General features: G+C 41.7%; 1 protein-coding gene across 1 annotated transcript; it reads right to left on the bottom strand.

The window, feature by feature from the left end:
* Window positions 1–565: 565 nt before the first annotated feature.
* prf1.3 (perforin 1.3) lies at window positions 566–8348 on the bottom strand. The gene is made up of 8 exons (XM_080447369.1): window positions 8287–8348; window positions 5514–5778; window positions 3986–4027; window positions 3400–3492; window positions 2290–2426; window positions 1602–2094; window positions 1055–1425; window positions 566–900 (listed from the first exon to the last, which is right to left on the bottom strand). Exons 2-8 carry the CDS (start codon window positions 5769–5771, stop codon window positions 690–692), a joined length of 1605 nt encoding a protein of 534 aa, XP_080303495.1. The 5' UTR covers window positions 5772–5778; window positions 8287–8348; the 3' UTR covers window positions 566–689.
* Between the last annotated feature and the right edge of the window lie 2673 nt (window positions 8349–11021).

Genomic DNA, 11021 nt, shown 5'->3' with positions numbered 1-11021 from the left:
GGGTCCCTGGACCACACTTTGAGACCCACTGATCTAGACTACTTCGGGCCGCTACGCAATCCTCACATCTAAAGTTCTGGCCGCCACGCGGCCCTCACACCTATACGTCACACAGCCGATCCGACTGATATACCCATATATGGAGATCTCTGTATCTGTCAGTCCTTGTCCCTTTATGGCCATATATGGGCATGCCCCCTTGTGTGCCCATATATGGAGCTGACTGATTTGTTTGCGCCTGATGCCATGACGACACATTGAAGTTAGACAACTATTATTATTATGACATTAAAAAAATAGGGGCACCAGGGTGAAAGTGCTGCTGAAAGTGGTCCTGTCATGTGTGTGGCACACATATAGAAGTGTGTGTTTTATTATTGTTTACATTTTCTTTGTCACAAAATGTAAACCTATCATGACCTGTCAATTGTAAAGCACACAAAAAGTAACTGCTGTTGTTTGTCATTATAGGAAAGAAACTGAAAGAAAAAACTCCCGCACACCGTCTTCAAATGCAATTAAAAGGTTTTAATGGGAATAGCAATCAGGTTATCTTTAAGCCTCTTTTAGCCTCTTTTGCACACCTTTATGGTGTGCAAAAGACAAGCTTTTTTATTCATTATAGGCAAGCACATTAATCATAAGCACATCATTTGCATCTATGAAGCAATTCAATGGCAGCGATTTTATCATTTGATGTCAGGAGAGGCAGCATACTGCTCACACCGTTTCCCCTGAAGGTGTGGACCGCACGTCGCGCTCATCTTCACAGTCAGAGAACCATGCTTCAGTCGGAACGTCTTGTAAACGTTCTGACCTCGGGTGGGTCTGACAAATCGCGTGCCGAGAAGGTCGTCATCCCATCCGCTGTCTTGGTCCCACACCTGGAAACGCAGCCAGCTGGAAGAGACAGTGAGCAGGGTTAGGACGTCATTTTCAACCCTCACTGATAGAAACACAGCATGTTTTATTATCTTACACTTTCAGATTTTGTCTCAATTTCCCGAATATACTGTACTGTATCTTCTCATATCAAGTTTTCTCCCAGACTCACGTGCGGCTTGTTAGGTCCACGACTCCGATGTTGAACTGTTCGTTCCAGCGCGGGTTGTTGTCGTTATTGATCACAGACGTTTGAAACTCCTGGTGGCCGTAGAACACCTTGACGTAGCCGTCCGTCCAGCCTGCAGGGTCTCCCCAAAGGCCCGAGCCGCTGACCACCGTCACACTCAACTGGGCCCCACCGGGCCTCATGGGGCAGCAGTCAGCGTTCACCATATTTTGTGCACTGCAGTGGCAAGCGCAGTTCTTTCCCCGGCGGCCGACGGAGCAGCTGGAGGAGCAACGCAGTGCCACAGCACTGGATATGATGTATGCTCTGATGGCGGCTTTCAGGTTGGACTTCAGGGTGGGGTTGTCCCTGACCTATACGACGACAAGGATGACGGGTTATTTTCTGAAAATGTCTCACTTTTATTGTCCTATGGTATTTAGAGAACACCACTTCAAAAGGACAAACGATTACATCTAAGTGATGAAAGATAATATTTTACTTCACCCATCTATTATCCTCCTACATAAAAAGACTTCCATTCTCTCACCAGAAAGTGCAGGGATTTCAGTTTGTAGGACACCACTCCTGGGACGGTCTTAAGGGACTTGAGCCAGGACTTGTAGCCCTCTCTTCCATCCGGGTTGAAAAGGAGGTCACCATCCTCACCCCCGTCTCCACCCAGAACCTCAGTGACCCGGTCCGCAAAGGAGTCGCTGAAGCTCTTGGCCAAATTCAGCTTCTTGCTCCGATCCGCGGAGAACCCGCCCTTAAGGCTGCCATCGCCTCCCTTTATGGTCGCACTGGCCTCAATGTCCAGACGGTGTTTGATTGCACTGGTTTTGAGGCCTCGCATGGCCGACTGACAGGTGCGGATAGCGGTTGTGGTGTGCACTTTACCCCCAAGGCTAACCAGGCGGATGAAGTGGGTGCCGTAGACAGAGATGAAGTGACGGAAGGCGTCAGAGTGGCTGGTGGAGGGGAGCTGCAGCAGTGCCTTCTTGAAGTCTTTGCTCAGCGGTGGATCTAACTGGAGACGGAAGCTGTGGATCAGAGAGGACACAGCGGCTACTTAACGAAGTGACATTTGGAAAATGAAATAATTTCACGTTCAACTATCTGGCAACTGATAAAAAGAGACTCCTGTTTTAATACAGATATTGACAAAATAATGACTTCAGTATAAAGTGAATGAAACGTGTTGTTTCAAACTTGTACATTATTAGTAGCCTACTCACGTGTAGTACTGGCATTTGATCTCATGGGTGGCAAAGGAGAACTTGTCCTGTTTAGAGTGTTGGTGGGCAAACCTTGAGGCCTTGGAGTGCGTTCCCCCGAAAGCGAAACCACCTTTGCCCGAAATTTCAAGGCCAGCCTTATTCATGAAAACAATGATTCTCGCATTAGTAGCATTAGTAGTAGAATGGTAATGCAGCAGGTTTATGTACTGTTGAGATGACCAGAGGCCCTATAGTCAAAGGAAAGAACAGCTTTCCTATTGTTGTCCCAACTACAACAAAGATGGCTAGACAAGTAGATGCACCATCTGTCCATCCAGGGCAGGGATTTCATGGAGGCCATGAAGGCCACGGCACGAAAGGCCTTTCCCCATAAAAATGATGAAATTCCAGGCCTGAGCCGCTGTCACACTCACCTGACATCGACATTGTCCTACAGTAACTGACCAGGGTTGACATGTATCAATGGAACAGTAGGAGACCGCCTCGAACCACTTCAGAAGTGCTAGTTATGTTAACATGCTGTACCCGACCATATGTACTGGTTAAAATAACACCATTTTATTCATTAAAATTAATCCCAGATTGCAGCTTTAACTCATTTAGACCTGGTAAGCCTATACATTCTTATAATCTTCAATCTGGAAAGCATCTGTGTCATTTTAGATGTTGCTATAGCAACATGAAACCTTTTTCTTTTCTTTTTATTTATTTACAAAATGTAGTTTTTCAGAAAACTTAGGTTAGGATTTAGAAGGTGTTTTTAAAATTGGCCTGAGGTCTAAATGGGTTAGGGTGCAGCCAGTCACGCACCAAACTTTGATTCTGCCTATGCATGCAGATGGATTCTTTCAATGCTTTTAAATGGGAACGGAACGGTTTGTTGCCATTCGAGGATTTATGCAAAAAAACACTCCCATTGAAAAACATTGGTAGAATCCGCCCGCATAGGCAGAATTAAAGTTCAGTGTCGCCGCACCCTTCAGGATTATTGTTGATTTTAAACAATGGTTGCCAATGTTAAATGTTGACATCAGACAAATAGATATCAGAAGAAAGAGTGAAGACATTTCAAGATCACCAATAATTGTACAGAGACATCAGACTAACCTTCCAGCTGCCTCCGATAGATTGACTGGTATCTTCCTGGACAGACTGGCTGGATTCAGAGAGCTTACTGCTCAGGTGGTTTCTGCAACGCCTCTGAAACCACACAGGACCACAGGTCATACTTCACTTTTCATACGTTAACCCCAGTGGTGGAAAAAGTAATCAAATTTTTTACTTTGACATTTTCATTTTGACTGAAATTAAAACAACAGTTACAACATGTCTGGTATGTCCTGAGATAAAAAACATGACGTCTCTGTTGGGTGGAAACCTCATGTGTCCAAAACTGTTACTTTTCAGGACCAAATGCAAAAGTAGCCAAAATAGCAGATTGACAAGCTTGAGCTTGTCGATCTGCTATTTTTGATGTTTTTTGTGGTATGATCAAGCAGGGCATTAACTTAAAACACAAAAAGTTAAAATATGGAGGTCACAACGTGTCAGACAGACAGACAGACAGACAGACAGACAGACAGACAGACAGACAGACAGACAGACAGACAGACAGACAGACAGAGATTAAAAGCCTTTATCTGTAAATCAACTCCCATAAAGAAAGATACAAAAATGTGTTCTGTCCACTGACCTTGATGCGCCAGTCCAGGACGGATACCGGGAGCTTCTGAGACTGTTTGAAAAGGGAGAGTTGAGACAAGATGCAGGTGTTGGGAGTGACGGACAAGAGAGAAAAGGAACAGTTGCTAATTAATTACAGACAAAACCAGCTCAGAGAATCAGGATTGAGGTGTTGAGATGTGACCTCCCGCTCCCGCTGTAAGCTCTGGGACTCGGTCACATAAAGTTGAGATCAGTCAGAGTTGGCTAATGGCAATGACTGTGATTTGTTTTGACCTATTTTGGAACACTGTATCAAAAAATGTCATCCTACCGTGGTCAAATTTAAACAAATGAAACAAGTCAGTATGTGACCTCCCTTCAGTGGTGGACAAAGTACTTGAACCCAGTGCTTGAGTATTTCACCTAGCCCTGAAACATGACTGTCATACCTTTTTTTTTTTGGTAATGCATCAGAGTGCAATACACCTACCAAGTGTAGTGTCGCATGGTTGAAAGTATCGGAGAAAATTTGGAGAAAATGGCCGGCGATCGAATTAAAATGCTTTTTATTGAACAATACGGGAGATACGGGTACTTATCGCTGTCCGGGTCGCCTTGTAACATCCGTGGCTCGGGGGTAAGCACTTTATATTTGAAATATACCGCTATAAACCAGGGGGACTCGGCACCATGACGCTTGTATGTACAAGCGTCATGTGAACCATGGCTATATTTCACCCACTGTTTTACTTCTGTAAACCTGTGATGTTACAATAAAGCTGATTCTTATTCTGATTCTGATTCTGAGTCAAAGTATCACTCCTGGTCAAATATTGCTGAACAATGTGAAAGTGAAAGTTGCTCAGTCAACTTTTGACCCGCATAAAGTATTCAAAAGTAGAAATTACAAAGGATATTTTCTTTTTTGATAATAATGAAACGATTGACTTAATTTTTTTGAGGATTTTCCAGAAATGTAAAAAATGTATCATGCGACGCGTTGTGAGCTTGTAGGTCTGCTATTTTCTCTACATTTGAAATAGGACTTGAGAGATTAATTCATAATGCACTTTTTCCCTTTCCTAGAAATGTAGCGGAGTCAAAAGTACAATATTTGTCTTTGCAATGTAGTGGAGTGAAGTTCTGATATTTTTTTACCTAAGTACAACAATCAAGTAAATGTATACTTTGTTACTGTCCACCACTGCAGATGTAGGCTAACTGTATTTCGTCTCTGTCGGGTGAAAACCTCATACTGTATGTCCAAAACTGTGACTTTTCAGGATTCAAAGCTCAAAATGCGCTGCTTAGCGTTTTGAGCTTGTGGATCTGCTAATTTCGATGATTTCGTGTGACGCTGTAGTATGATCAAGTAGATCATTTACGGGGAAAAAAACGTTTAAAAGTTAAAATATGGAGATAGGAGGTTTCTGCCCGACAGCAATGAAATGTACTTTGTTACTGTCCACCACTGCGGATGCAGGCTAACTGTTGCCTATTTGTGTCAATTGATGTGACGTACAGTTTGGATGGTCAAGAAGTCAATATAAGGTAACCTTGTTGAGCAGCCGGTTGCGACAGATGGTACAGTTGCCCTTGTTTCCTCCCGCCATGAAGGTGTGGACGTCCACCACGCTGGCCCCGGTGGTCTTCAACTTGACCACGTCGAAGCCCTCCCCGACCAGGCTGTGACCCGGGACAAACTCAGCCTTCTGACACTCTGCCAGCGAGCCTGATGTATGGCAGCCCAGAGACGAAGGGAGGAAGAGGAGGAGGAGGAGGAGGAGGAGGGGGGGGAGATGGGGACCGTGCATCGTTGAGCTGAACAAAGATGACAGACAAAAATGGAAAAGAGGAAGTTTACAAATCGAGGTCAAACAATTGTCCTCTAATGCAGTGGTTCTCAAAGTGGAACCCCCCCCCAAGGACCCCCAGAAGCATTAAGTATTAAATTAAGGCATTAAAAGCCTGTCAGCAGAACCTACTGCAGTACACAAGTCCACACTTTTGGAGTGTGACTCCAGTAATGTCCTATATTGTAAACCACAGTTCACAACCACATGTCTGATAAATATGTCCATTTCCTTCTGCTGCTGTGTGTTATTAAAAGTGTCCCGTAACCCCCAGGTTACACTGCGTGCCACACAGGTTACAGGTTACATTGAGTGCTACACATGTTACACTGTTGTTGCAGTTATAATGTTACATTATAAAGCACATTTGAATGGCCAGACAGACAAAGCAACACTTTCAATTCAGACCATTTATCATATAATAATAATCATAAAAAGAATATGAATGTATAATTTTTTCAGTGGAAAAGTCTGCAGTTTTAGTGTTGTCACAAATATATACGTTTTTCAATACATCTGAATATTTGCAACACATTTGCTGCACTATTGATACTGTACCAGCCATGCCTCCTTCTACGTATCTTCTTGTTTCTGCATAGTGGACACGCGCACGTGCGCACGCCACGCACACGCACACGCACACACACACACACACACACACACACACACACACACACACACACACACACACACACACACACACACACACACACACACACACACACACAGCCAGAGAACCACTTTTACTGCTATTCAGCACCATTTACAGTATATCTAGTGTGAGATATGATCTACTGGTCCACAAATTACAACACAAAGTTGATGATGAAATTGACCACTTCTGTAACTGCTCACTTCTCTCTTAATTTATCTTTCTGTAATCAGTTTCCTCCCATAATGTAAAAAAAGGCAAGTAGTGTCAAAATATGAGATAGCTTCATAAGCCATATGTGCAGTACAATACTGGTTTGTAAAACAGACCTATAGATTATCATGCTGGGGCCCTTTAATTTGTATTTATTGTATTGTATTTATCTGATTATTATTATTATTTCTTTAATTACAAATATGAGTTTTTGACATGAAGATGGTGTCTTCAGTTTTTTCCCATAAAGTGAAAAAAGCTGTTTCATAAGCCTGTGCAGTACCACACTGTATGGTTTGCAAAACAGACCTACAATTTACAATTTACAATTTAGCAATAAGCAAGTTAAACACATACATCGAATGCATAGAGACAGTGTAGTGCCTCAGTAATAGGATCATAGGTCAACAAAGAACCTAGCATCAGTCTAACCAGTACAATATCAAACAAATAAATGATCTGTACATTGAAACTATATAAACTATAGGACGTTTTATTTTAGCCTCTGCATAAGACTGCGTGGTCGTCAAGGCTGGGTCAAGTGCTACAGGCTAAAATGGAGTCTGAAGAGGTGTCTTCAGATTACGGTGGAAATTTGGGAGTGAGGGTCTAATTTATATGGGGAAAAAATGGTATTGAGGTAACATAGGGCTGAGGGAACATAAGGCTGAGGGAACATAAGCATGACCACGTAATGGTGCTAGTATATAGAACCATTATAAACTCAACTGAAGAACTTCTAAAGAACTTCTACAGAACCATACATGGGATTAGCAGGTTCTTTGTAAGGCAGCGTTGGTATGTAGCATCTCAACCACCCCAACGAACTGCTAAAGGACCAGAAAGGTTTTGTGTGTGTTAACCCATTATAAATCTGTGTCATTTTTTGATTTCAGATATATATACAGCTAAGGTTTTTCAGAAAACTCTTAGGATTTAGAGCAGTGTTGGTTCACAAAAATAACAGATAAAAACCACTGAGTTAAAACAATGAATCAGTGCTGAGCTGCGACCTACTAGTCTGATTACACAACAGAATGACTGCTTACAACTGCAGCAATAAATCACGTAATGTAGATCAGTGGCTCTCAAACTTTTTCATGTCAAGGACCCCCAAATTGATATGTATTTGGCCGCGGACCCCCATCTGAAAGGGTGTTGTGCCAGGGACCCCCATAGGAGAAGAATTATGTAAAAAATCGAGCAGATGTACAAGCTCGAGCCTTATACGAGCTTGCAGATCTGATTAAAAGCTGCACTATGTAACTTTCCTCTTCTACCCCACATTTGAACCCGGTTTCCTGCGCAAGCGCTGACATTTTTACCATTGAGCTAATGGAGCCGCCCTGCTTGCTCAGGGGAGAAATTGAGCCTTGACCATCAGGTAAAAATTGGTGTCAGATCCTGTGTCCTATAGGTGAGATGTGACCTTTGACACGATCTAAATGTCTCAATAGAAGTGCAAGGAGAATAGAACCACCCCAATTGTATAAGTTATATTGTATTAACATACCCTACCATACCATACAGATAAGACAAAATTACATTTTATTCATTTAAAAAAAGTTAGTTACTGAGGCTTTAACTCAGACTTAACTCATTGTGACTCACCTAGAGTGCTTGTCTCCACTGATGGTGCTGCGTCTGACAGAGATCAGGGAGGTGACAGTCTGTTGATGGAGAATCCACTGGAGATAAAGAGCTGAAGACGGCAGCCTATATACTTTATGAAAAGGAGGGGCTCTCTCTCATGCACACACAAGTTGATGATGAAATTGACCACTTCTGTAACTGCTCACTTCTCTCTTAATTTATCTTTCTGGAATCAGTTTCCTCCCTTAATGTAAAAAAAAGGGCAAGTACTGTAGTGTCAAAATATGAGATAGCTTCATAAGCCATATGTGCAGTACAATACTGGTTTGTAAAACAGACCATATAGGGGTCTTGCCCTATAGATTATCATGCTGGGGCCCTTTAATTTGTATTTATTTGATTGTATTTATTTGATTATTAAGGTTTCGAGGCCTATCAGGCTCGAAGCCTTATTACGTTCCTTGGCTTTCTTCTTCCGCCGTTTTTTCAGTTCTGGCCCAACCGTGTGGTCACTTTTTACGAAACTCGGCAATATGGTAGAGGGCTATGCCAAACGGCTAAGAAACGAAGCTCACAACCATTGGCCAAAGGTTGTGCTATTTCACTCAATTGACTTTGAACAGGTACATGCCCTGTTTGACCTACAGCCATGAAACTTCGATACACACATCCGTCTCCTCATGCCTAACAACTTTCATACTCTGACTTTTGACCTTTGACCTTTAGATTTCCCACCATTTTGAATTATATGAAAAACAGTAAAGATCTATCTCCTCCTAGGATCTTTGAGCAATCTGCACGAAACGTTTTACACATGAACTTTGGACCTATGCCGACAAACTGGCAAAGCGGATTTTCCATAAGTGAAAACGTTAAGCTTTTATAAGCCAATGAATATTGCAGTTTTATGAAAATTATTCATCTGCCCCTAACACATACATGCAGACTCACATTTGTTTGAAACTTTGCAATAATGTAGAGGGTCATTCCAAGTATCACTGAAACCAATCTTACTCCAATTGGTCAAAGGGGGGCGCTATAGCAATTTTTTGAAAATGCAAACTTTAAACAGGCAAAAGTCATGCCTCGTTTGGCCGACAGCCGTGAAACTTGCTTACACATGTGCCTTGACTCATGAGGAACATATCTATCACTTTGACCAGTAAGCTCCGCCCTTAGATTTTACGCCATATTGAGCAGTTTGAAAAACATTTAAACCCAAGATTTCTGAGCAATTTGCGTGAAACTGTGTCAAATGTCTGATCACCTTTTTCACCAGTTCAGGTCTGTTGGTCCAATGGCTTGATCGCTTAATCATCTGCCTTGAGACCACAGGGTCGCCGATTCGAATCCCACCTCATGTAGACTTCATTATAATTGCATTGCACACAACATGACTGTATCAATGAATACATGTGCAATTGTTAAAGATAACATGAAATGCTTATTTGAAAGTAGTTCTTTTCAATGTATGAAGTACTTCATTCACCCTTTTATTTTGTTTTGATGGATTCTCCTTTGTCACTGTCTGAGGCTGTTGATTGAATAGCTCAATCAATAAAGACTAGCCTCATGTTCCAAAAGTCCCTGGTTCAAATCCCACTTATTACAGTTTACATTTAAATTGCATTGTACAAAACATGACCCTGTTAATTCAGACATGTGCATTTAAAAAAAAATAACATGAAATGCTTTTTTGAGAGTAGTTGTTTTTTATGTATGACATAATAGCCGTGAAAATAGCCGATCTACAATCTCACAACTTTTCAGATAGCAACGCGTTGTGAGCTTGTAGATCGACTATTTTCACTAGTTTCCATTCCGAGAAGACAAAAAAATCTTTATTGGTAAATGTTTTGTGAACCAGAGATCTAGAGTAGTTAGCGAAACAGAGGCTCGGTTCATAACGTACGGAAGAACCTATAGATATCAACAGACACCATCATGGAGGCCATATCTCTAGCTCAATGAGAAGAGAGGCAGCCTGTAAATCCATAGGTCGCTGGTTCGATCCCTGACCCCAACAATGTGTTGAAGTAATCATCATTGCGAATTCTGCGTTTTACAAATAGTGTTTCTTGAGGTTAGGTCGTTGTTTTACTGAGGTCAAGGTTAGTGAGGGTGGGTGTAGAAAAGAGTCATCTAGTCAGCAACCTTCTCCCTATAGAGCATCGCAGTTCCCGCCCCTTCCGTGTTCCACCGCAAAATACTCAATGCATTTTTCCCATTGACATTTCCAAAAATATTTATATCAATTAATTTAAGCCTAGAATCAAGCCATCCAGGGTCCTGGTGAATCATGACCATAAAACGTTTGATTCTGTGATATTTTTTTTGTTGAAAACGGCAAAACAAAGGGTATTTATTAAATATAGTATATCATATAATTAAATATAAAATAAATCACAGAAAAAAATGTTTTATGGTCAAATATCAAACAAATAAATGATCTGTACATTGAAACTATATGAACTATAGGAAATTACATTTTAGCCTCTGCATAAGACTGCATGGTTGTCAAGGCTAGGTCAAGTGCTACAGGCTAAAATGTCTGAAGAGGTGTCTTCAGATTACGGTGGAAAATTGTGAGTGAGTCTGTAGTTCTAACTGCAATGGGAGTTTGTTCCATAGTTTGGAAGTCTGGGGCGTATGGAGCGTTGAATGGGTCTACATTTATTAATTTAACTGTTTTCTAAATTTGCTACTGTCCTCCATGAAGTGGGGGTAGTTGTGTTGGGTAGTAAAGTTGCATT

Source organism: Gymnoscopelus braueri (assembly GCF_963280865.1).
Source record: "Gymnoscopelus braueri genome assembly, chromosome: 13".
NCBI lineage: Eukaryota > Metazoa > Chordata > Actinopteri > Myctophiformes > Myctophidae > Gymnoscopelus > Gymnoscopelus braueri.
The sequence above is the reverse complement of the archived record's forward strand: the minus strand, read 5'-3'. Positions and strand labels throughout refer to the sequence as shown.

Coding starts and splice junctions, on each gene's coding strand:
- prf1.3 (XM_080447369.1), bottom strand. CDS start 5,771: ATGCACGGTCCCCATCTCCCCCCCCTCCTCCTCCTCCTCCTCCTCCTC. Junction 4,028..5,513: donor GCAACCGGCTGCTCAACAAG/GTTACCTTATAT, acceptor CTTTTCAAACAG/TCTCAGAAGCTCCCGGTATC. Junction 901..1,054: donor GTGGACCTAACAAGCCGCAC/GTGAGTCTGGGA, acceptor TGTCTCTTCCAG/CTGGCTGCGTTTCCAGGTGT.